At 40.1% G+C, this 27,712-nt stretch overlaps 1 protein-coding gene across 3 annotated transcripts in view; it reads right to left on the bottom strand.

Moving 5' to 3' along the window:
• Positions 1-445: 445 nt before the first annotated feature.
• Positions 446-27,712, bottom strand: part of pawr (PRKC, apoptosis, WT1, regulator) — a 71,579-nt gene continuing 44,312 nt past the window's right edge. For all 3 annotated transcript variants that reach the window (XM_040035629.1, XM_040035627.1, XM_040035628.1), the window contains exons 3-7: positions 23,974-24,099; positions 17,142-17,176; positions 12,675-12,801; positions 7,239-7,343; positions 446-3,691 (exon numbers count right to left, since the gene is read on the bottom strand). In XM_040035629.1, the coding sequence (XP_039891563.1) occupies positions 3,605-3,691; positions 7,239-7,343; positions 12,675-12,801; positions 17,142-17,176; positions 23,974-24,099 (480 nt within the window). In that variant the 3' untranslated portion in view covers positions 446-3,604. The remainder of the gene's footprint in view (positions 3,692-7,238; positions 7,344-12,674; positions 12,802-17,141; positions 17,177-23,973; positions 24,100-27,712) is intronic.

The following is a 27,712-nucleotide window of genomic DNA, read 5'->3' as shown; positions in this document are numbered from 1 at the left end:
TTTATTCATTTTTAGCCATTCTACAAGATAGCCACATTGCCTTTCTCCAAATGTTGCTGACGTAACAACATTTCCTTGCAAAACTCCAAAACAAAAAACAAGATCTATACAAAGACCTGCTGACAAGCCATTTTCCCCCACACAGTGTAATTTACTGAGTGACAATAAGACAGAAAGGATTCTGATGCTGTCTGAACTCTAGTGGAGGTCTGACAGTACTGCTGAGAGCAGACTAAAAGCTTATTGTGACAAACCAAAGGCAGTTATGAATTGTCTGTGCCCTCTGTGACTATTCCAAATGACAAACCCTAAAAGTTTCCATAAAAATGCTAATATGGATTATAAAGAGAGCCTCCAGTACTTTCCGTCAGCTGAAAGAGGCTATTATCTGGAAATTTAGTTGACATTAGTCCTAATATGGTTCCTGTATAGATTTTTTTTCCCCCTCTTAAACTGTCAGTAGGTGAGGGAATTTACACGGTAACAGCGTTTCAACAGTATAATAAGTTGTGTGTGGTTGATGGCGGTTTTCGTGTTCCAGCCACATCCAGGTTGATGATTGGCATGTTGAATCATCATCAGCCGTGTGTGTGTGTGTGTGTGTGTGTGTGTGTGTGTGTGTGTGTGTGTGTACTAAAAGCTAAGCAGAGGAACTGAACTCCCCGCCACCGTCACATTGCATTACCGACTCAGTGGCACGGTATCATCACATCAAATTAGTCTTAATGAACACAAGCGAGTCGACTGAGGAGAGAGATAATCAAACTTTTATTAAATGACTTAATCTTCTGTACATGCATAATGCAGAGGAAAGAGAGATGGGTCTGTGGTGTCTGTCTACGTGGGGATGATCTTTACCCCCAAAACATGTGAATGTATGTGGAAGCAGTGAGCCTAAAGATCATTTGCCACGGCGCATGAGATCACCGTGCACCTCCTTGCTGGGAGAGGAGCGGCTAAATAAAATAAGAAAGTAAAATTCTGCTACCATCAAAGCCTGTTCCCTTGAGTAAACAAAAGAGATGCATTTCAAACAGTATGCTCCTTCAGTTCATTTGGTTATCATACAAAAAAAAAAAAAAAGAAAGAAAGAAGAAGAAAAAAAAAAAAAAAAAAAAAATAGAAGCACTATAACTCACTCCATGCATTCTAGAAGGCAGAAAAACAGAAGTAAAATATGGAGTTACTTCTGTGTTATTAAACAGCAGGTTTACAATAAAGAAACTGTAAATATTAGACCTAAAATAGTTTAGGTGCAAGTAAAATTTATCATTTAAAATATTATTCCAAATGTACTGTTTACAAAAGCAGAAGCTTTGCTTACCGTTGACCTGAATCTCACGGGTCTGAGCTACAAAGAAATATGTAAGACACTTTCAAAGTAAAAGTTGTGCCTTATTGCCAAAATCGACATGTTTCAAAAGGCTTAACTTTTATTTTAAGGCAAACTGTCTCCATTTCCAGTTTGTTTCACAACCGCTCTGCGAGTAGCTAGCAAATATTTGCAGATAACTCCTCTTCCAAGCAAACTACAGGGAACTACAGAATTCTGCTAGTGACCGAAGCAATTGCAAGGTTTTTTTTTTTAGTGCAGCAACATAATTCCTTGTGACAAATTTCACGAGACCTAACAGGCAACCTCCCACAACCACTTGCCAACCAGTCAGGAAATACCAATTTTTCTCTAGTTACTAGCCGTTCATCGTCTGGTCTCTAGGCCTGTGTGACTGGGGCCTAAATAATGCTGCCCTACTAAGTGGCAACCAAAATATATGAGAGCCTATTTTTTTCCCCACATTTTATTAATGTACAGTGCCAGCCAATCGTTGCGTCTAAAAAGGTTACACACCCGGTCAGCATTCACATATAGCAGCAACCCTCTTCGTCTCTATGACAGGAAGTTGTGAAGAGTAAGGTGGAAAATAAGATCTCGATCTCACTGCATTAATCACGCAGTACTTGGACCTAGAAAATTAATGGTTTTACATCCACTCTATCAGATGAAAGTGACACATAGCCAGAACATTACATGGCTATATTCATTTAGACAGGTTTGTGGACTTTAAAGGAGAAACGATTGCTGGTGCTAGCTTTAGCCACACTCAGCTAACTGATCTAATATGTTGAAGTCAAGCCAGAAAGTGTTACATTTAGCACATTTTTAAAATATAGTCAGATTGCTGGAGAATATAAAGATTTTCAAATGCATCTTCAAATACTTTATTATTCTGATTTTTCCCCCCTCATATTTAAGTGACGAGTAAAATTAGATGCCGGGAACATCCCTGGTAAAGAGCACTGATACTCTGTTTTCCAAAAAATAGAAAATCAGTGAACATTTGTATCGTCCCAACTTCAGTACTTCAATCTTAGCATTCAATATCAATTGCTGCCAATTCATACAGCTCATTATAAAACAGCAGTCTACATGGAACAGGTCAGATGTAGCATCTTTGCTATGAAACTTTTGAATAAGCAAAACTTTTGAATTCATAAACAACTTTTAGATTTCCAAAAACGTTGGATTTACAAAGATGTTTTTCTTGCAAGAAAACATTTTGATCACAGTGTCTTCAGTTTTGCTCTCACAATTTTCAAAACTGCCAATTAATTCTGTTTAAACCGCATATTAAAGGCCCAGAACACTCTGTACTAAACATCTATTAAATATCACAAAGGCTGAACTTGTAAACAAGAGCAAAATATTTTTTAAGAAAATGAATCCACATATATGATAGACAAGGATTTTACCCAAAGACGTTTCATAAGTGTCAGCTATAATACTCAAGATGTCGACATTGAAATGAGTAACGCATTTTATTGATATTATTTTTAAACTGATTGTTTAAATGGGATATATTCAAAATGCAAATTTTTTGCAGATTAGCCCTTGTGGGATTAAGATGTACCAAAAAGTTATTGGAAGAAAGTAAATCTGGCACCAGTGTCCATTAATAAAGCACCAGGCTTTAACCATTTAAAAAAAAAAAAAAAAAAAAATCTCACATGCATTGCAAGGCACTATGCCCACTTTGGCTGCTGATACTGTAGCAATAATTATATTGGACTTGGTCCTAAACAGCAGCACTGCACTGGCTTCAGACACAATTCAAACATTGCAACAATGGAAATCTTTTTCAGTTTACCTGTGTGAGTGTTGGGTGTAGTTTGTGGAGATGTCTGAAAAGTCTTTGTGTGCGCTTGTTTTTGTAGCACATACATTCAATGTATTTTAGCATCTTTTTTTTTTTTTGTTTTAAAGACCTTATCAGAAATCAAAAAGAAAAAAAAAAGAAAAAAAAGAAATTAACAATCTAAATGGCCTATATACAATACATTTACATATAATATGTATAGAATAACCGAAAATCCCCACCACTCAGTTCAGCTTTCACAACAATTGGAATAATCCTCCTCAGATTAGAGGGATGCATTTTAAGGCTGTGCGCCTCAGATGACAGCTGATTTACAGTCTTACTCTAACAGACAAAAAACACAGATTCAAACACATAAAAGGTGACCCTGCTGGACTTGACCCAGAGCAGGAGGCTGGTTTGGAGAGGGGAGACGACAGAGTTGCTGGGTTGTTGTGTCGGATCTGGTTCTACCTCGTCAGCTGGCCTACCACTTTCAGCAGAGTCTTGTTTTCTTGTTTGAGTTGCTCGTTCTCATCTTCGATGTCATCCAGGTCCTGTGAAAAGGGCACAACACACACATATCTCTCTGTTTAGTTCCATCAGGACCCATTTAACCACATAAATATTCAAGACCCTGCCTCTATACCGCTGAGAGGCCTGATCAGGTTGTGGAGTGTTCGTCTGAGAGTTAAAATGAGCATTGCTTGCTGCCAGGTTCCCCCCCCCTCCGCTCCCCTTCCATTTGGGCTGCCTTGATAGCAACAAATTAGACATTAACAGCTTCAATTAGTTGCAAATGAGAGAAGCTCTAAGTTGCCACAGCGCTGTCTCATCAAAGTGACACTCCTCATTTTCGGTTTCTTCCATCACCGGCCATGATTGCATGACTGTTGGGAATGAGCTGAACAACACTTGGAGGGACTTAAAAAGTCAAATTAAGCAGGTCACAGGTTTACAACACAGCTTGCTGTCTCTGCGTCAAAAAGGGACGTAAAGCCTAATGTAAGGTGAGACACTAACAAGAGAGAGGTGGTGTTTGGTTCCCTTCTTTTGCACCAAGATGCAGATAACTTGATCTGCCGCTCACAAACAGGGTGGGAGGGGTGACTGTTGTTGTGAATTGGCATCACATAGATACAGTTGATTTCAATTTTATTAGCAAATTTAAGACATTTGAAGACTTTAAAGACTCAAAAACATGATAGCTGTCACCTGTCTGACAGATGCCGGTAACATGTAGCTGCTTCCAGAGAAAAATCTTCAAACGTTTAATGTAGACACTACAATCACCTAAAGAATCTAGTGCTGCATTAAGTAACAACTCTATACTGAGTAATAGTGATAAGCAAGTAAAAAGCTGTTTGCTAAGAATATTGTATCAACTTAGAAAAAGAAAAAAAGGACAATTATTGCAGATTTAACCTTTAGGAAATATAAAAGCTCTTTTTCTTTCTCATTAGATGAGCTCATCAGTATTTACTGTGTAAGCTTTCACTGAACACTCTGCAAGACTCTTTTCAAAGCATATCAGTGGGGAGAAAGACGTCCAGCAGTTGAGCTTTATCTTTTCTTTCTCTCCCAAATAAACTTCTACAGTGACTGAGGGTTCAATTTTACTCTGCAGAGACGCCGACTGGATCAACTCTTATCTCCTGCTATAACATCAGGCCCTGCAGGAGCCTCTCTCAGGGACGTTTCTGATGGCTCGCTCCCTGCATTAACCATCCTTGGATAAATCACTTCTCTTATGGCCAACCTCTCCTATATGTGATGCTATCAGTATGATGCTTCCTGTATATTGTGCTCTTTTTGGGGTTTGCAGTGAGTTTTGCAGTGTGTTTGATAATGACAAAAGCATTTAGATAATAAGCAAGCAAGAAAAATGTACACCATTTTCCACCCACCAGACTCGTGATCCAGAAAACACAGTAAAAAGCTACAAGTACAGAAGGTTTGGAGAGGTTTCACTACGGATATAAAGCCATCAGCCAACATGTTTCTCACCCTGCGTGCAGCGTGAGGTGAAAGAAGGGGGAGAGAAAAAAAACAAAAAACACACTCCAACCCATCAAGCCAAATGTGAAAGCACACCTGACCCCTGCTATTGGGTTCACTTTAGTGTGAAATGATCAGACTGTGATAGTTACGAGATCTGTCAAAAGCTCTTCTCACGATAATTGCAGCAGCAGCACTTATTATCGCTCGTCTTGCCATTCTCATGTCTTAACTGATCTTCCTGAGGGAGAACTGTTTAGTTCCTTTTTTCAGTGAGAAATGGGTGTTTTTTGTCTTTGTAAACACTCAATATTATCACCTCATCTACAAATGTGTTTTAACCCGATTTGAGTCTCCTCTTAATAACCGTTCAGCCTATATAAGAGTTCATATTTTATTGACTTTGATTATTTTTGCCATGAAGATTTTACCAAAAACAGCATGCATCTCTTCATTGTTATTTCGAAATGGGCCTTAGTTTATGAAGTTACAATGAAATTCTTTTAACTAAACCCATTCTCATTCATAGTCATTCAAATACTACCACTTTGTCAATGCTACTGGGATTTCTGATGTAACCATAATGCATCTTGGCAATGACACCATGACACACACATGTACGCTACAGCAATATTAGTCTGTAAGTAAATATTCTGACAAAACATAAGACCATTTCAGAGTTTGTTAACATGTGACATCAAAATGCTCCATGAAGGAAGACCAAGCTTCCAAATCTGAAAAGTTGGGAGTGAAAGTAGTAGTCATTATTATTTCTTCTGCTTTGCTCGTCACACAGTGTTGCAGCTAAAGAAGTGTGATTCCAGAGTGTACATCGGATATAGTAAGATCACCCACTGGATCTTATTCTTATGAACTCTCAAAGTTAATAGACAGTCACTGCTATGCTGTTTATTTTTTAGAGCCAGATGTTACCTTAATGAGATGAGAAGCTGTGGATTGCCTAAGGTTACTAAAGTTAGTGAGCTTAGTTAGCAAGCTACCTTTGTAAACTGCCTAGATGCAATACACAGACATACATCTACTAATAAGGTCAAAGTAAGAGTGAAATAAAATACTAGAAGTGTATTTGGAAAGATTGTTCCAAACAACTAAACAGCATGCCATAATATTAATTATATTATCAACCAATGGACTGTTATCCAAACATAATTAAGCCTTATACATTCCTGTGTGGTGTCTATGTAGTAGACTGGTTATCAAGCAACATGAAAAGCAACTCAATAATTAAGATAAATCTGTAATCAACAAAGTTAACCCAGAGGTGTAAGGTGAACTTCAATTTCATTTTTGAATGTGGAGCCCAACTGTGAAAGTCACTTTATAATAAATGGTTGCTGATTGTAATACCACAGTGATTGGGTGAAATTGGCTAGGTTGTAATTTACTGTTCATCTAGTTTGGCCCATGGCTGCATTTTACTGTTTTGATTTGACTGTTAAATGACACAGTAAAAAAATTCACTTTGGAAGTTTGCAGTTCAAACCCCTTTGAATTGAAAGGCCCAGTTCAGACTCGTTCTCCAGAAAGGTCCAAAAAACCCATGATGCAGATAAAGAGCGTGAACACAGCTGTTAAAAGTAATTTTCAGTGGACTTCATCATTTCTTTCTTTTTTGCTGTATTCAACAAAAACTACTTGCATAAACCAAATGAAAGAAGCCAAAGAGGACTGCTTATCCTTCACTGTTCATCCAAGACGACTCAAATTTAGGCTGACAAAAAAACAGCTCAGTGGTGACACCATGATTGACGAATCAGTTACATATGAACCTACCTGCCACACGGAGCAACAAACTTTAATACTTTCAACTACTTGTGTTTCAGAGTGTTTAAATTGCAAATTACAGTAAGTTCCCCCCATTGTGTTTCAAGTTATATAAATTCAAAACTAAAAAAGTATGTTTATGTCCAGCTTCTGATAGACTGCAAGAATAATCAGTGTAGAAAAACACATAGCTATTACACACAAGGCCAGTAAAATGCCAGATGATGATTACAGCCCCCACAAGATGCCCACGCATGCAAACACAAAGGAACACTCAAAATATCAGACATCAGAGCAGAAAATTATGTAGGCTGTGCTCACTTGGTTCAGCAAGTCGATTTCCTCCTTCAGCTTCCCAATGAGATCATCTTTGTCCTGGTAGGCTTTCAGCAACCTGGCGTTCTCCTGACGCTCTCTGGCCAGCTCCTGAAAATGCACACAGATTGCACACATAGTTACATGAAAGGCAAATATTTTCACAAAGAAACAGTGCGTGGAATCTGCATTAAGGTGTACCAAGGAATCTGCCCTGTAATTAGTTTAGCTACACAAGAGTTGGAATTTCATACATCGAAACAGTTGCCCTGGAGCATTGCTGTCTGAAGGGGAAAACAAAATGAAGTTAATCAAGATAAATACAACCCGAATCCAGTAAATTGGGAAAGATTGCAATGATGCAAATCTCTAAACTCATATTTATTCACAGTAGAACATAGAAAATATATCAAGTGATTAAAAACGAGACATTTTAGTGTTTCCAGAAATATATTAGTTCATTTTGATGATGAAAATGATCTTTAAAAAAAAAAAAAAAAAAAAAAAAGTTAGGACAGGGGCAACAAAAGGCTGGAAAAATAAGGGTTGCTAAAATGAAACTGCTTTCTTTTGGTGCAGTGGGGACCTAGGTTCACTAACATAGGTTTTCATAGGTGATTCTGAGCCCATGCAGCGATTTTGCATGGCTATTTTTAAAGCAGCAGCACCTGCGGACTCACAGTTTATGGCCAATGCATACAGAGATTACTCTGGATTCTTAGACTCAGACTTTAATGATATTATGAAACTCTCTTAGCACCCTTTGCATGTTCTCCCTGCGCCTGGGTGAGTTCTCTCTGGGTATTCAAGCTTACCCTCACACTCCAAAGGTATACTTGTTAGGTTAATGAGTGATTCTAAATTGGGTGTCGGGAGCGAATCAGAGTACGAATGATTGTCTCTCTGTCAGCTCTGGCTACCAGCCAGATTGCACCATGCCTCTTGCCCTGTCATACAGCTTGGATCGGGCTCCAGCACACCTGCAATCCTGAACTGCACGGGCAAAGAATAAAACAGAGGGGTGGATTTTTTTAAAGTTGCTGAACTATTTCATCAGAGCCACTCATAAAACTGTGAATTCCTTCCACTCATGAAAAACTCCCAGGGATGCTCCTTTTATACCTAATCACATTAATAATGAACTTTATTTGTTGCCAGATGTTGCACAACTCTCAGCTTTTTTTTTTTTTTCCTTTAAATGGTATTTTTAAAATCAGTTTCTGAAAAACATGCAACTGCTTTTTATTTGGATCTTACAAAGGCAAAAGTGTAGAGTAAAAGTAAAAGTGAAGCAGCTACATTTACCAGTTATAAAAAAAGGAAACGAAACGAGCCTCTGCACTGGTCTACTGAAAGAGATTACTTTATTCAAACCATATTTTTACTAGCAGAAACATTTGGTATTAAAAAGGCGTCAAGAACAGTCAACTGCATTGACTTTTTGTAAGATGACATTTTTCCAATAATGTATGTAATTTTCTATTTCCCACTTCCACAGACTCTTCAAAAACCCACAATAATAAATCCACGCAGACTGTCAGTGAACAATGCATTAATAGTTTCTTTTATATAGTACTTTTGTGTTATTTTCAAATTGTACTTAAAAGCCAGTGTGTTCTTGTCCGCCTCCTCTAACAGCCACAGTGAAATAATGGATATTGTGCCTTCCTGAGAGAGACAACGATTGTATGCACATCATATACCGAAAGTTAATGTGCACACATTTTCAAACTGCTGCTATTTTATCATGGAAATGAAGATTAAACCAGGACTTTGTAGTTTCACTTTCTGGCTCTTCCAGATAATCATGAAATTGCTTAAATAAAAAAAATGTATTATGCAGCTACAGTAGATGGCAATAATCAAAGCTGGCATAATATGACTTTTAAAGCTACCATAGATAAGTGCAGCACTGTATCTCCTCTCAAAGACACCTGAACAAACATTTGTCTTATTTCTTTCATAAAATACAACAATACCAGCTGAAATTCCTTTTCTTTTATTCTGAATGTCTGTCATCTGACAATAACAGCGTTTGGGAATACTGTCCATTGTGCAAACATTAAAAAACATACTGCACAAAATACACTGTGCCCCAGAACATTGTAAAGTATGGGTATCAACAAATCTGTAAATATGGGTTGAATATGGAATTTTCATTGTATTTTCACTTCCCCAGGATGTTTCTTGCTTGCTAATATTACATCTGCTCAAAGCATTATGGGGACCAAAAAGGATGATGGTGGTTCTGCTTTCTAAGTTGCTCATTTTTATGTAAGAATCATTCAGTGAATTATTTAAAGTGGACAATGTTTTTTCTATTTTCTAGGGCAGCATATATAAATAATCCTAAAATGCTCTGAAAGACGTCAGTGAGAGTGGTTGTCCTTAATCATCAAAGTTCTAACCCGAACCCTAAGCATCTTCAACCGCAGCTGATTAATACAATCATCTTCGTCAGCTCGGGTTGTGAGTAGAATGATGGGAAAAAGGACTTCCAAAATCTGGAATGACTCCCATGACTTAGCATTCAATACCTTTTCATTGTTTTTAAAGGAGACATGTACATACTTTCAGCTTTTTCTGTGAAAGATATATACAGTCTTTAACAAACATCTCTTATTTTTAAGCAAGAACCTGCGATCTAATGACCAACCCCTTTAGGGCCTGTTTGCAGCCACTGTGGGCAGACCCACATGGCCTACAGTGGGCCTTGCACCAGAGTAAAATGTGGCACATCTGGGCCCCGGACTGTGGGGCAGTCCATAGTGTGAGCTGACTGTGGGCTGTCCAGACTAAGCAGAGAGGGGCCCTAAAAGGAGGCACCTACTTTAGGCCCACTGTATATCAGCACTCTAGGCTTTGGCTGCCCTAGTGGTGCCCCATCCAGGGCCCACATGTGCCCCATGGTACATTACTGCCACCAACTGGTAGGAAGCGTTGACCAGAATGTTCTTCAAAAAAATCAACAAAAACAAAACAAAAAAGAGCTACTTAGACCAAAAAGCTACCACAGCAGGTACACACACTAGTTGCCCAAAGAAAATTTTTATGGTGACCCCAAATGGGCCCCACATGGGTTTTCAGTGGGCTACCTACAGTGGGTTACCCACACTGAATTCCCTCTTGGGAGCCAAAAAGGCAAAATTGCTATGGGCTCCACAATAACAAGCCTAAATAGTGCCCGCATGGGATTTCTGTGAGTAAACCCACTGTGGAATGGTTCACTGAATACTCATTTTGGGCCCTAAAGGGCAAAACAGCTGTAGGCCCTTTGTGGGGCCACACAGTGTGTGGGCCCTGCCCACACAGCCCCACAGTTCACCCGCAGCTACCCACTGAGAGCTTGAAGTCTCAGTGAAGTCTGAGATTTAGGTGCAGCTGTCTTATATGAGCAGACCTGCATCTGGAATGAAAAGTGAAATAAACAACAATGACAAAAATATGTGTGAAATATGATTTCTGGACATTTGACAAAACCACTTCATGCTGAAGTCACAGAAGGTATGACTTTTCATAAGGCCACCCAAGTGACATTTGATTCCAAGTTGAGTTTCTACAGTGGGAGCAGAGAGAGGCTGAGTGGCTGATAGGAGCTGTGCAGGAAGAAAAGACATCTGTACTGAGAAAGGTCATCTATTCAACAACACTGAGGAGAATTTCTGTAAGTGCAGAGCCACAGTTTCCAGCCAGAAAATGTAGAACCTGGGCAGCTGCACAAAGGACTCAAAGTGGAATTTCATCTTAACAAAGTGCTACTGATAGAGGCTTTCAAGTTGGCCAAAAGATACAGCCTTGACTCACGGTTCACTGAGACGCTATAGAATTTTGATAGATGTCAATAACTGATATTACCTCAGCAATTTTAGATCTCCATGGTGTTCTGTGGGGATGAACGTAGTTTTAGTAACACCCAGAAAAGTCTAGAAGCTCAGCTTTACTCTCAATCGCTGATCTTTGATCTTTTCTTTTTTTTTTTTTTTTAAACAAACAATTACAAGTCCTGTTGTAATGCATCTAACCTGTGCATCAATTTTTGTGTTAGACCAATCCAGCTTTAAACAGCTGCATTTCCAAATATAATTTGGACATCGCACTTAGGCTTCCTGGCCTTGTGGCAGATATGCCATCTTCAGGCTTTGAAACTACTTGGCAACCATCTGGTAAAGCCCTAGCCATGTAAGCCTAAAGATTGGTCAATAACCACCTGGCAACCAACCATGACCACAAGCAAGTTTACTTCCCCCCCCCCCCAAAGGTTGGGAAAAGTGAATTTGAACTATGAGATCAGATAGTCAACAATATCCTGGGATATGGATTCAGGAGACAGACACCATCTCTACTTTTAAGATTAGACTTAAAACTTTCCTTTTTGCTAAAGCATATAGTTAGGGCTGGACCAGGTGACCCTGAATCCTCCCTTAGTTATGCTGCAATAGACGTAGGCTGCTGGGGGATTCCCATGATGCATTGAGTTTTTCCTTTCCAGTCACCTTTCTCACTCACTATGTGTTAATAAACCTCTCTGCATTGAATCATATCTGTTATTAACCTCTGTCTCTCTTCCACAGCATGTCTTTATCCTGTCTTCCTTCTCTCACCCCAACCGGTCGCAGAAGATGGCCGCCCCTCCCTGAGGCTGGTTCTGCCGGAGGTTTCTTCCTGTTAAAAGGGAGTTTTTCCTTCCCATTGTTGCCAAAGTGCTTGCTCATAGGGGGTCATATGATTGTTGGGTTTTTCTCTGTATCTATGAAGCGCCTTGAGGCGACTTTTGTTGTGATTTGGCGCTATATAAATAAAATTGAATTGAAATTGAATATCTGAGGATGGCAACTTGCCAATGCTAACCCAATCTCCACTCACCACCACCCTCTGCTCACATATCTGACAGTTAAACTTCATTAAAATTAAATCTACAAATCTCTGAGGAGATGATATTGACTTCTATATGTTCTATAATATGGAGACAGGAAGTAAATCTACAATAACAAGAAATAAAATGAAGGGCTGAAAAAACTAACTAAAACTAATTTTAAAAAAAGTTTTTTTAAATACTCAAGAATTAGATCAACTCTAGTAATCCACAGCAAAAAAAAATCAGCAGATTGTCAGTAAATATTAAGCTCATTTGACAGGTAAGGACTGCCAAGAACAACAGGTGTTGACCTTATCACTGCAGGGAAGCTATAAAATCTGCCAACACATGTATTCTGACTCATCTGAATCAGAGCAGACGCTTACATTTACTCACCTTTGTGTCTTTAAGAAATAAAAACATCTAAGTTTTAAAGCAAATGTTAACTCTTTTTTTTTTTTCTTCAAAGTCAACTCCAATAAATCAAGAAATGCAACATTTAATTAAATGATAATATTATTTGGGTTATGTTTATGTGGACGAGGTTCGACTAGTAATATGACTTGTTAAAAGGTCAGTGTATTTACCCTCTCCAGGTCTTCTATCCTTTTCTCCAGACTTCCAGGTGCTGAAGCTCCTCCATCTCGGCCGTGGCGGTTGTGTCGCTGTCGGCTGTTCCCGCCTGTGTCCTCCTCCAACCCCATTTGTGGAAAGCTGTTAGTAACAAACACAATATTGCTGAGCCTGTAAGTTGAATGCATTGAAATATTTTATACTTCACATTATACACGGCCACACTTCAAAAGAAAAGGAAAGTTAGAAAAAGAGTACCATTTGAGCTTGATTTCTACTTTTCAAAGTGTCCAGTAGTGTATTCACACTGAGGCCGTTTGAAGGTATGAATCATACCCACATTGTAAAACTTCAATAGGGATGACACAGCCATCATCAAAAGAGCAGGTGGGGAATATCTTCTGCGTGTTTGCTCTTTCAATTAGGCATGCATTATTAAAGCCCCTCTCCCTTTTTATTCCTTTAATGGAGAAGGCCATCAAGGATGTGCAACTTTGGTATAAAAAGGATTCTGATTAAGAAACAATTTATATATTACAACTTCAAATAGGCTCAGGAATGGCAGTGGCAACTTGTGCGTCCCTGCTGTTAAGCTGGTGGGTGGGTGGGTTGAAGTTTTGTATGCAGCTCAAACAGAACATTAAACTTATCTCGTTTTCATTTTTTCAGTGCTTAGAGACAGAGTCTGGGGCGGCTGGGAATAGAATATTCATGTGCAGTCAATTTCCTTACTGACCTTAATCCAATAATTATTGAAGTGGAAACTGGGAATGAAATGCTGGCTCTATACCTCATAACTACAACTACTCCCACTCCCCAGTAGCAAGAGACTATGACAGGTTTATATAATCTCCCTGGAAATAAAAATTACTTAGATTGTAGGATTCAGTGTGTTGTCTGAAGGGGCTGGTTGGCAGATTTCTACAGCTGAAACAGACAGGAAAGCTGCTGGCAAGACACAGGACAAATACCTCCTTTGTACCATCTGTACTCTTTAAGACCCGCCAGATATGAAGTCCGCATGATTAGACAACTTTAACAAGTACTTTTAACTCTGAAATCGTAGAAGCAGCAGTGGAAACTCTGAGTATAAACTGTTAAATTTGTTTATTTTTCTCCAGTGCTCAGTTTCATGGAATGCCAATATTTAAAAAAAAAAATAATAGTAACCAGACAAGATCGGCTTTCTTGTTTTTGTTTTTCCTTTTGGCATGTTTAGTACATATCTGAAAGTAATAAGGCTGTAGTCTCAGTGCTGACTGGCTGGCGGGTCTAAAAACAGCAGTCTTGAGTTTTCTGTATAAGGATGTCCTCCCAACTTTTCCTACAATGTTCTTGTTTTTGAGTCTAAACATATCAGAATAATTCCACTATGTTTGGTCCAATTGTTTCATAGGTACCAGTGCATCCAGCAACATGATATTGCTGGATGATATTGGGAGATTTATTTCTCAGGATATGAGGCTTTTTAGCATTTTCTTTAAATAGTTCTTGTGCTGGGGCCGGCAGTTGATATAGTTCCATCTAAATGAAAAAAATAAAAAGAGGGTGACACAACATCTGCTACAAGGGTAGCAGATGTTTCTGACTGCAAAGCCTTTCTTGCAAGGGCAACTGCTGACCTGCCTCCCTTGCTACCAGGCTGCATTTTGCAGACTGGCGTGAAGTGATGTCCAGGGAGCAGTTGAACTGATTTCCTCGGGAGATCTCCACAGTAGCCACGGTGTAAGCAAAAGAGATATGGACCAAATAAACCAAAGTCTACCCTACATAATCCTCTCCCAGTTCACAAAGAAGTCCTTGAGGGTTTTACTTCCTCTAGATAGAGCAAAGATTATTTTGGCATGAACTGGAACTGAATAAAGGTACAACAAAAACAGGTCTCATGACATAAATGGCTTAAAATCCTGCTCATACATATAAATTCTTCTTTCCTCTATTGAAGCAGCAGTGCCATTTCTCATACACACGCACAGGCAGTATTTTTGTGTACCTTGACATTTACAGAACAAGCATCTTATTTTCCTTCATTCTCCCAGAGCCAACATTGCAGCGGCCAGCGCTTTTGATCAAGAGGAGTCCTTGAAATGCTCTTGTTGACGCTCGTCTGCAAGATAAAGGAGACTTCATTTGTCTCTCTCATTGTGGCTCTTCAAGGCAACTTTATCAGCGTGAGTGCACACGAGCACACAGGCGCGTATCTTGTGCAATTCGTGCCTTTGCTATGATGTCCCGAAAAAAAGATCCACGAGAGTCACACACAAACATCGCAAATACACGGACTCCCCAAGATGCACAGTGGGTGTTGAATCCAAGCCTAAACATCCAAAGCCTCGTCACTAAATATCACACCTTGGCACTTTAGCACCCCACAGGCTGAGGTCTGGGGGAGTTAGAGAGAGAGGCTAAGCCAATCGCACATTCTTGTGAGCCTCAGCAGGTGGGAAGGAGAAAGCACAGACAAGAGCACCAATAACAGCAACAGTCACAGGTATAATAACATCTCCCCACAAACAAAAGTGTCAATGTGTGGAATGAGTCAAAACTTCACTGGAGGCAACAGCACACTGGATTCAGTCGTCTGTTTAATGCTCTCATTACTTTAAAGCAAGACAGTATAAAGCCAGCTTCCATGCAGAGCTGCTTTGAGCTGCTAGTTTACAGATGCAGTCACTCCTCAGTCATCTCAGTGGCTGCTGGGTTTACAGGCAGGCAGAGGCAGCTTGGCTGTGCTTTGGTTTCGAAATCTTCAATCTTTCAGGTCCCCTGCTTATGTAGTTTCATTCTTTTCCCCCCTTTGGAAAGACGGCACTTTAGACAGTGAAAATTTGTCACCACCAGAGTACTGCCCCTCATTCATAACACACAGCACCTGGAGCAGACCTGCCCTGCCAGACAGGATTTTTGTCAGTTTATGAAACACAAGTCAAAAGCATGGTCCCAACTGACCTGAATCATCGTCTTCTGTGGAGATTTTTTTAGTGACTGATAGTGTTTTTAGTTTTGAAACTCAAAAAAAGTTACTTAGTTTTTCTCTTTTATGCTTAAATGTAAACACATTTCCATTTTTCTTTTAGTTGCACCCAAATAAAATAAAACCCCTGGTGCATTCAGACTGCTCTGTGTTTCTCTCCGACTTCTCAGCAGGTGGGTGCATACCAGAGGGAGGCATTTGTGTCACTGCACAAGTTAATTTTAGCAAACACAGCCTTGACCTGGTGGCTGTTTCTCACATTATTTTCATAGATGTGTGTCAGCTGCAAAAGGGCTCTGATTCAAATTCGGAGCATCTGGAAGCTCCAAAAACACTGATGAGGAAAGATAATGCTGGTTTTTGGATTTTAGACAGTAAAAGGTAAAATCATTACATTTAAAATGTAGATGCATGGTAGGTTAGAATGCTCTGACGTGCATTTTTTGTTATATTGTTTATCTTAGTAGGCAAATTAATATGATAAATGAGATGCAGCTGATTGGATTGCAAATCAGATTTAAATTTAGTGTCATGTTACTATGAGTTTTTAAAAAGAAAAAACCAAATGGTCTGAAAGGGAAGTAAATCAGAGCGCCACATGTGTTTTTAAATTGTTCATTCGGCCATCTTGTGTTGCCCAGCCCACCTGATGGGTTATCCGTAGCGGAACAGCTGAGTGTCCAAGTGAGGCTAACCCAGCTGATGAGAGCAGCAGCCATAATTACATGGCCAGATTGAATGTCAGCTGGTGAAGCTGACTGTCAGGGTTGGCCACAACCGCTCACTTTAGTTGCAAATAATGAAAAATAAATGCATGGCGGACTCACGCTGAGGGACGTCAACTCTAAATGATACAATTTTCTGTGATGTACTTCATTATCATAGAAAATGAAGGGAAAATGCATCGTTTCAAGAGCCCATCCCTTAAAAGAATACAAATTTTGATGACCTGTTTAGAAAGAACAGCAAAAACCAGTAAGCTGAATGAAAACTCAAAGTAGAGCTATTCCCAGGAGGTTTCAGTCCAAACTGAAACTGAAAGAGTTTTTTTTAGGCTGTTTGAGAAGGAAAGGTTGAAAGCCATTTATCAAATGCCAAAGCAAACTTGACCAAACAGCACCTCTCATTTTAGAACCAAAACCTTTCAAAGCAAATCATTTACTCTGAGCACTCCCTGCCAGCCACAGCAGGGAAGTGATGGCCCGGACAAAGTGTCCAGGGTCCAGATGGTGTCCTGTCAACCAGAGTTCAAACGCATCATCTTTCTTGAACCATAATAGCAAGACAGTAGCAGCACTGGAGAGCAGGAAAAAAAAACAAACAACAACAACAGTGACACATGAGGAAAAAGGCCCTCGGACTATTTCGGAGGAAATCTGCTCTCGTAATTAATTACTCAAACTGCTCTTTCTCATCCTGGCCTTTGGTGCTTCCCTTGACATATTACTAGTGATGTTATGGCAGATAAACTCCACTCTCAGTCGGGGTTAGAAAATATGAGCCTCACCTCTTGTAGCGGCCGCTTCCAGATCTTGGAGTCTCCTGAAACAAACAAACAAAGGAAAGATAAATGCTGCTAGTCCAAAAACTATAACTCAAGAGTTGCTTTAAGAACAGAAGTTGACTTTTCTACAGTAATAATGATTTCAGAGAGAAACTGCAAGACATCTAGGTGATTTTGGTGTCATCATTATGCTTTGTTCATCTGCCTTTGGGTTGTATTGGTTCACCAAAAGAAAAAAAGGCATCTACAGGATGAGAGAAATTTATCAGGGGCGGCATTTATAGAAAGCCTTTAGGTTGTCTGTGAACCTTTGTGAATTGCAACTGCAGAGCTGATATATAGATAGGCTTTGTTGCATTTAATAGTTCAGGAGGAGCCCCATAGCCCCAAGAGGTGGAAGGCAATCTCATTTTTGGAACATGTAGTTGTATATTTATCTTATTGCTTCCATTATTGTGTGATCTAAAGGTTGTTTAGATCTTTGCAGCAGTGATGCTCCCCATAAAAAACGCTTTTGGTAAAGAAGCGATTCCCTGGAAAAAATGAAGTGTGTGTGAGATGAATACACATCTCCTCTTTCCTAAGGTCCTGTGCAGTGAAGGGTCTCGTATTTGATTGAGGAGCCTTGGCTTTGCTGCAATCTATCAGTCAGAGCTTGGCTTTTGTCTGACTCTCAGCATACAGCAGCCTCTGTGCCTCACTGACAAATCATCCATTACCTGTGGATGAAATCCCTCCCCTTATCTCTTCCCTGGATCGATTTACAAAGATAGAAAAGAGTAAGAGGGCAAAATGTAGCAACGATCGGCCTTTAACTAAATAACAGCGCATCTTAGCATGAGGCCTGGTTGAAGTGGTACCTGGAATTAAGAGCAAATTAAAATAGGAGGTTGTTTTTTTTTTTTTGTAGGATTGTGTGTAAGCCAACAGCAGCCACAGCTGCTCCTAAAAGGCCAAGTCTACAGTAGCTGTTTGATCTTCTTCCTTCTTCATTAATAGTTGACTCTAAGGCAGACAGATGCTATTCTACTGCTGTACCTTCTAACTATAATACACAAGCCTCAGAAAACAGTGTTATAGAAAGTTTAACTTCATATTTTATACATCTGTTTGATCTGAATATGGTCAGAAGACAAATTATCCATCGCTGTTTATGGAGCTATAATCGCCATTATTCTTCATTTTAACTCTGGAAAAACCATTTATTTTTCTGTCAGACACACACACACACACACACACACACACACACACACCTGTCTAAATGTAAATGTGAGTTTACGCTCTGACTTCCAAACTCCAGATGTCCACAATATGCAACCCTCCTAGAAACAGTTTGATGGTGTCCAACGAATGTTGATTTTAGTAAAGAACATTTGCTTTTCCATTTTCCTAGAAATTCAGCTCATCCAATCCGGCGATGCGCCACAAGTTTCATACATCAGGTCCGCTGGCGTACAAATAAACTCTACACTGTACCAGGGCACATCTGGGTTAGAGAAAAAGCGAGACCATGTGACATCACTCCTGCAGTTTGTTGAAGAGCAGCAAACACACAGGGTAATGCAGTCTCAGGTGTGGCTTTTCAAAACTCTATGCAGGTGACACCCTCTGTAACTTTGTAGTGATTAATGCAAAGCATGCCAAAGCAACACCTTACTGAATGGCCAGAGTAAAGAAAAAATAAAAGAAATTGTGGCAGCTGCCAATGGTATCGCTCAGACTCCTCAGACACACCTATGGCATCAGTTTCAAAATCCTACGTCACCTTGTTATCGAGTTATCGCACTCACAAAACTTCAGGAAATGTGACCTCTGACCTCAAGGTTAAGGTCAGTGAGAGTCGAACTCGTCCAAATGTTTTTTAGTAGATACGTCTATGGTATCAATTTAAGGTTCCTACGTGGCCTCCTTCTCAAGTTATCCCATTCACAAGCTTAGGCGTGTACGAGAAGATGAACGGGATGACGACACTTTTAGCGAGACCCTGCGAGCCTTATCAGTATGAGTATGAGGTTTGAATTTCATTTTTTTGCAGAGAGCTATAGGTTATAAATATATTAAACTGTTTTGCTTGTTGCTTTTTTTTTTAAATCATTTGCTCTTTTGTCAGAACCTTGCACTGCTTCGCGATCCTGCACCACAGTCTAAGTGCTCCAGACAGCTTTAGTCAGTAACACAGAGGGAACAAGTTATTTATTTCTACCAATATTCTTCTTTATGCTTGCTATAGTTGAAAATAAATAAATATCTTCCGTCTTTTTGGTGGATGATCAACAAGTTTGGTAAACATATTCAATTTAAATGTCACCATTAATTATCTACAAGAATATGAATATTTAATGAGTAATCACAGCAGTGCGGGAGATGATCAGATTAAAATAACAGTACATTACAATAACACGACTCCAGGACCTTTAATACTGTTGGTAAGTTTTACTCTGTGATGTTGGAATAAAGGGTTGCTTTTAAAATTAAACTTTAATCATGTATAGTATTTCTGCACTGATGCAGTATTTGAAACTAATATTGGTGTAATCTTGATGCAGAAAGCTGGACTGTATCGATGACAACCGGCCTGTCTGTTCAGTTGAATTCAGGCATTTCTAACAGTTAATGGTCAGCAGTTTAGAGTTATATCACAGCTTTTCTTTGCACTTTTGCAATTGTCTTTGACTTTACCGCAACCACACCGAGCATTGTGAACCACCTGCTTGGGATACGAGTCTGCAAGACAGTGTAGATGTACAACTACTTCACTGCGCACAACACAAGCCTGTGTAACTTTGTTTAGAATGTTCAAGCACCAGCGTCAGCTCCTACAACCCACATCGCAGCGCTTACCAAGAATACACAGAGACAAAACATCTACAGTAGAAATGAGCATTTTATCACTAAAATCGAGCACTCTACTTATTTCTGTGCTTTTGTAACCTGCTCCTTCTCCACAACACTCAACACCAGTTGGAATTTGTGATGAAACGCATTCAAAAGTCTTGGTTTGGACATTTATGAGCTGCTGTGGTCACAGATTTATGTTTTGGCAGCTCATTAAATTGAAAAGAAAAAAGAAAAAAAAGAAAATGAGAACATTTCTCAAGGATCAGCATCTCTGCCCATGAAAAGCTGATCTCTGGCATTCCAGCCAGTCGCCAAACAGCGCAGGGCTCAGTCGGTTTCTCTGCACAAAGCTGATAAAAATCACAATTTTACTTGGGGCATTCAATAAATCTGACAGACAGAGAGAGAGAGGGAGAGAGATGCTCAAATAAGATGCATGATTGGCATTTTAAGGGATCCTGAGTAAACAGCAGCAAGTACTCAATGTGTTGAGATATTTGCAGGTTCTGGCTGCAATTACAAGCTAACATTTTTTAATCTTACCGCTCTATTGTTATACTCAAGCTGTTTTGCAGTCCTCTCACACATTTTATTAAGATGCTAACCACACCTGGCTGTCTGGGTCTTTGATGCCAGCTGAAGAAATAGATGTCAAAATGCCAACCTGGAACATAAATCGAAGGCTGGAGATGAAAACAAGGCTAACCTATAAGCAGCGCTGTAAACAGTAGCAGAAAGTCATGTTAACCTCTTGTCCTCCCTTTCAGATTCCTAAAAGACCTTTTCTTACCCCCTAAAGTGCCTGAATTAGAAGTTAAATTTAAGGATCTTTCAAATTTAACTCCCCCATAGTTGTTGCTGGGAGCTTGCCTGTCAGAGATAAGCACTGGTGGTTGGCCCATATAGCCATAATCTTGAACAAACAAAGGTGTGAATGTTATCAAATACTATTTTAGGCTCTACAGTGAATTGCACTTTGCTGCTAACACAGCTCCTGCTGGAAACGCCATGTGACAGGTTGTGAACACTTCCCTGCTGCTCAGACATGATGCTCTGCATCAGCACTGCTTCTTGGTGTTGAAAGGTGATAATGAAAAATGCAAATGTGGCTCCTTAAAGAGTGCTGGATGGAGATTGCCGGGGATATGCTTTCTCCAGGTAAAAGTGAGAGAAAGCTGAACTTGTCTGCCGTGGACCTGGCTCCTTAATAAAAGCAGAGGATCCAGAGGAATGTTCCACGTGGTTCTGGGCTGCTAGATCACTAGAACAGGTTTCCTTGTAGGACCTGCATACCAGAGGGAGGTAAGCCCTGATAACAAGGAGCACTTGCCTGCACTGGGTCTCTCTGATTATCATACTTATCAGATACATGTGCAGGAGAAGAACCGTGTGGGTCTGAGCTCTAATGCACACACAGTGAACACATCTCAGACTAATTTAAATGCATCATGGGTCCCTTTTATAAACAGAGGCATTTCTGAATTTGAAACATCTGAGCATCTCGAGCAGCAAAGAAATACAGCTTGTTTTGGTTGGAAAATGCTCTGAGACCTGGGAAGGCAGTTAGCAGCAAAACAGCTCTGAACAGAAGGTGAACGGAGCTTCTTTTCAAAACTTTTTGTCCACATATCTTGAAACAAGCTAAGAGGCCTGGCCTGATGTTGTATATCATCATGGAGCTGACACAGAATTTGATAAATGGCGCCCAAGGGGAACGGCACTATTTTTTTTTTTTAAAACATGCTCCATCTTTGCAGATGTCTAACTGACAGCTCTGCTGTAAATCTGCTGATCGAATTGTATCCCTCCTGTTGTTTTTCCTCCAAGTCTGACTTCTTCTGAACAAGCTGGCACCGGAGCCCCATGAGAATAGAAATATCAATTTTAGATGAGTGACAGTGAGACATCTAATGGTTAGTTCCTGCATAGCCACATCTGCTCTGAGTTAGAGCTAATACGGAGATGGTGAGATTAGATTCAGCCCATGCATGATCGGGCATATTCTGCTCCAAATTATAAACCGAGGGTCCTCCCCTCTACAAAACTGGATGCGTGGCAAAGAGCTGATTCTACTGAACTCCCTGCTGTTTGTTTACATGTAGAACACTTTATGTAAACAGTCGAATCCTTTTTATTTTTTTTTTATTGAGGCCACATCTCAGCAGGTGCTGTCACAGTCTTCCTGTTAGTGTGGTTGTTTGTGTACATATTTCATGCACAAGCCTTTGCTTCGCGTAAATAGCCTCAGACAGTTCCAGCCCAAAACAAAATAAGCCTGCTGATGCATAACAGCCAATCCATCTGGAATGCGTCTCCTCGCTACATCCACACGAGCTGTCACACAGCGGCAGAGCCATTAGATATTCCTATTTATTTTTTATTTCGTTCAAAAGCCGATTATCATGTCAGTCAGATGATTTTCGTACAGGATGTCTGAGTCGTCGGTACACAGCTGGATGCTCTCATATCCTCTCTGCACTCGAGGTTATATTGAAAATCAATGCATGTCCATTAGAAGAGAGTTTGAAATTACATACACTGGAATATGAACTACTGTTCTGGTGAAAGAGAACTCAAATTACCAATGTGCCATTATTTATTAAGGCTCTGTTTTTACTCGTTCATTTACATCCTCGTTGTACAGAACACCTGCTGGACTTAGACAAAGACCAGACAGCCTCTGCAAGAGCTCACTTCTATTAAATAAACACAGATTCACTTGCCAAGATTAAAAGATTCAGTTTGTAGACATCAACAGTGTCAGGTTCACACTCTCAAGAACCAGACGTCTTCTACACAAACCAGATTCTGAAATTTGATGAATGTGGCCCTTCACTTTGTTGGCCCGAGCTCCACTATGCTAACGCTAAGCGGTGGCGGGATGTGATGATCCTGTTGCGTTTCCACTCACGTTCAGGACAAAAGCTAATCATTATCAGTTATCTTTTATTTTTGTTTAGTCTATAAAATAGCGCTCTACAAGTATTCACAGGCCAAGATAAAGTCTATACACTGCTATTTTTTCCCTGGACACTCAAAGATATTTAATTTTGCGCAAATGGAAAAGTAAAAAGGTGCACGATTAGGAAGGATTCCAGCCATACTAACCAAAAATCTCACAGATTTAACTTGGCCATGTAAGTCATCGTCTTGGTCAGCGCTGTACCACTTCCTGGGTGGTACACTTTTAACCACTTGAACTTCAGTGATGTGTGCTGGATCTGCTCCGGTGTTTCAATCCAACGCCTCTAACTTATTTCAGAGGAAAACAAACCGTCAGGGAGGCACAGCTACTGGGAAGAGCAAGTTTTAAGCAAAGACTGTGGTCTAAACTGTTTGTGACAGTTCTTCCTTCCTCTAGTGTTGCAGGGTGTTAACAGCAGGACTGTGAGCTCTTCTGCTGAAAATTCATTGATTTTCTGGGAGGCCCAGTTCTCATTACAGTGCTCCCTGACCTGAAAGTCAGGCTGGTTTGACACAGAAGATGTTTGTCTCTCTAAAGTCCAAGTGCAACTGGTCTGAACAGGACTTCCACAGAGAAAACAGCAGGAGCACAATAAAGAGGGGACTGATTTCCAAAAAAAAAAAAAAAAGAACTTTCTGATTACACCTTGCATCTCAGTGTTTAAAAAAAAAAGAAAAGAAAAAGAAAAAAAGAAGCTAATTAGACCACTAAAAAACCCAGACTTATGAGGAACTGTTGCACCAGCTGCTTTGTTTGTTACATTTTGCCTTTAACCTCTTTTTCCATTGATGATGAAACACCAAGACACCTTTGTGTTTTGCAGCTTTTTTGCACAAACTAAGCATTCCCCGTGCCTCCCTGAGCTCTGAGTGTCTCCGTTTGGCCGCACTGATGTTACAATATGTAAGATACTCTGCTCAAAGACATAACAAGCAGAAAAAATGCTGGCTGTACTCTGTGGACATCCTGTGCTGAGGCTGATTTGCAAAATAAAAAAAACAACACTCCTTTTTATGTCATGTCACTTCTTACCAGTAAGTAGCCAGTGGCAGGGTCAGCTGTCATCGACTCATTCTGAAACGTGTTGGCCTGAACCAGCTCCTCCTCCTCCCTCCTGTCCTTCTCTCCGCCATCATCATCATCCAGCTCATCCAGGCTCTGTGATAAGGTGATGACAGACGAAATTAGGAAGTGAAGTGGACACAAACTATGTTTACATGCGCCATCTGTGTCAAGGTTGGTAAATAAAGGAAACTTCATGCGCACAGATCTAACATTGGTCCCATTTTACCAAATTTGCATCATATAAACAACTTCCTTGTTGGTTGCATAACCGTATATCACATGAGGGTTGAGGAATCATTTGTGCATTTGTGTTTTCAACAGGCAGCTTGTCAGCAGCCAAACCTCTTCTCTAAGCCAAGGTATGTTTTTTTTTTTTTACTGTATACAGAAGATAAATATATTGTTTTATCTAAGCATCTTAACAGTGAGAGACAAAAACAACAGCTTCAAGTGTTCACCACACTAAATATTCACCCAAGAGAGATGCATGTGAGAACAAATCTCCTATAAAGCCAAATCAGGCCTTAACTTGTCCAAAAACAAAATGCTGAGTGACACACCGCAGGACAGCCTCCTGATGTTGGCCTTGTCGACTCACATTATTTGCTGTGTGTCAGCAAATAAAATGGCATTTACAGGTTTACTTGTTTTTTCTGAAGCAAAATTGGGGACAAACATAAGCAGAGAGTCAATTATTGGTGTCAGCATCAACTGTTAGCCACAGGTGTAGGTATCAGACCAGAACTTCACAACTGGTGCATTCACTAGTAGCAGGTGGGCGTCTTTTGTCCTGCCTCTGCTTGTTGCACAACAGAAGCTCCCTCACATTAATCCAGTAGTTTGAAGTGAACCATTTCCAGCTGTGTGCAGCATGTGCAAACTGAAAAGTTCAGACAATGCACTGACCTAATTATCACAATAATGTCAAGAATTCCTCTGTGAAAAAGGCTTTGGGACAGATTCTGTCTGACTTTTTATTATTTTGTATAAAAATATGCTCAGCTTGTTACTTTTTTATACAATCTGCTTCTATGAATTCTTTATTCTCATCTGAAACTTTGTTTACTCTTCAAGATAAGTGTACAATCAAACCAACCCCACCCTCCAGTGCTTAACGGGTTGCTAGAGTCAGTCCCCCAGACAAATCCAACAGTAACTTCCTCATTTTATAGCATTTGAGTGCACTGACAGATGCGTGGTGACAAGCAAGGTCATTCCCACAGTAACAGCAATATTGACCTCTGGCTCAACACAACCAGGGTCTCCTCTTAATCCTCTTCAGACATGGTCACATTCACTTCCAGGAATCCCCCAGGAGCTACAGCTCAAACACTACCCTAATGCCAGATGGACTCTAGTACGGCAACAGGAAAACAGTCTGCACTCGGCCTTTCACCTCTTGAGGACAAGTCAGGGGGGATTTTTGACCAGTGGAATGTCCCTTGAAAACACAATAAAAGACACAATATAAACATACGGAGTGCAAACATCCCTTTGACAGAGGCTAGCAGCTTTCATAATCAAAGCAGAGAGCTTTCGAATAGTCTCGGAAAACCAACTTTACTTCTGATAATCTTAATTTTTTATTTTTATCTTAAAATATCTGCACAGCCCAAACTTGATGTAGTACGACAGAGTTACTGGGTTCATCTGTCAGGAGCGGCGGAGATACATTGGACAAACACATCTCAACACTGACGGCCGGATCGTGACACAAGACAGAACGGGGGCCAAACTCCCAGAGGGGACAATGCAAACCAGGCTTTCCCGTTTTACACCGCAGGGTGAACAAAAGATGGCTGCCCAGCAGACCCTTCATCGGTAAAAATAGCCTTACAAGGTTAAAGAGGAATGCAGTCATTTGCAAGGCTTTTCCTGCCAAACGGTTTATCAGTTGTCCTTGGGGGAAATGCCAGTTCCTTTTGAGTCTCACTCAGAGCTTAATGCTAGCACTCTCCTCCACCTCACCGGTGCTCTCATCATCTCCCACACAGACACCTATGGAGGTATCCCACGATGGGGCATAATTAGGAGATTAAGAGCAATGATATATGGAAAATGCCATAAAACAGAGTTCTGTCTGTGTCAACGCAGAGTGGATTGCGCAATGACTAACCACTCTGCTATGCACAAACTTTCCTAAAATGTGGAGTTGGGAATCTCAAAGTTTGTTTTGGAAAGAGATGGAGCCCACTTTGCTCTCTAGTATTCCAAATTGCTGTGCTTCTTTTTATTTCAGCTAAAGGAAAAGGGTATCTGTGTGAGTCCATATAAGGGGTGTTTCTGCTCCTGACATCATCAGAGTGTGTTTATTTTTCTGGCCAGTTTCTTACCTTGGGCCAGCTGGGCAAAGCACTGAAAGTGCTGAAGGATGAGCGTCCAGGGCATTGACTGAATGCCTTGAGCAATGTATTTGCATTTCAACATTACACATAATTTCTTCAGCCCAAATAGTGTCACAGAAGTAATGCAATGTTCTGTAGCACCACTGTAGGGGCCTCGAGAGTCCCCCTCTGAAACACATCACTCTCCACAAGTTTGTACATACAAGGACACACTTATAGCAGCCACTGTTGGCCTATTCTTTGCATATTTTAAAAACACTTTATATTTCTCTGTATACAAATGATATAATCTGGCGTGCATTTACCATTTTGCAGACAATTTTGTGCACACTTCACTGAGGCTAAAGTTCATTTATAACATAATCTAAATAAGTTAAGAAATTAAGAAGTGAAGAGCAAAGACACGTGTCCTCCCCCAAACAGTTTTGGAGAGTCGAGTGAATGCTGCCCAGCTGGGACCGATTATCTGCGGGAGAAGCACTTTTTACACAATACTAAACCCTAATTAAGATTAATTAAAAATACACTGAATGTTCTAAGATCATTAAATGTTGAGCCAAAATTTAAATGTACCAAAAGTCAAAGCACATACAGTAAACAGAGGTATCAGTTTGTGCACTGATGATATTAAAAAGATCATTACAAACTTGAGTGTTAGAGGACATCTCTCCAGAATCCTCTCTGCTTCCTGTTTACAACAGGACCAAGTGTCAGGGCGTGTTTACTTAAGAAAAGCACATATCCTGCTCCGCTTCAGCCTCCAGGCCTCTGACCGTCACTCTCCACATGAAGAATAAAAGAAGCTACATCTGGAGCAGAGCTTCACGGTCTACTGGAATGTGTGTTGTGGTTGGAAAGTTTCTCCGCAGGGAGGAAAATGATCACTTATGTATTTTGAAGCTCCATCTCTGGCAGCAACAATGCAAAGGCTACAGTCTTTGTCTGCAGCACAGCAGGCTGTGTGCTTTACTTCCCTGCTCTTTAGCTTTTAAATGTTGGTCAAAGGGATGCTGTGTGATGGGAGAGGTGATGGGTTCCCAAACTAAAGTGGCTACTTTCAAATCATCCACATGAAAGACAACAATAAAAAAAACAAAAAAAACAAAAAAACCATTTTAACTATAGTATGCTAAAGTCTATAATCATTATTATACACTGAATTTTCACATGCCAAATAGGGTGAACACATCATGATCTTGAGAGTAAGAGAGAGCTTAATCTAACAGAAGTAGCAGAAGCCTGCTTAATCTACTTAAGACATATTAAGATAAATGTCTTATTTTAAAATGCACAAAACATAAAGCCTCAAACTGAGATCATTTTAGTTGGTTGAACACACGATTCAAGTTTCAAACCAAGTG

The sequence above is a fragment of the Simochromis diagramma genome, unplaced genomic scaffold (genome assembly GCF_900408965.1).
Source record: "Simochromis diagramma unplaced genomic scaffold, fSimDia1.1 OVJJ01000816.1, whole genome shotgun sequence".
NCBI classification, from domain to species: domain Eukaryota; kingdom Metazoa; phylum Chordata; class Actinopteri; order Cichliformes; family Cichlidae; genus Simochromis; species Simochromis diagramma.
Note: the sequence above shows the minus strand (reverse complement) of the source record. Positions and strands in the feature narration are given on the sequence as shown.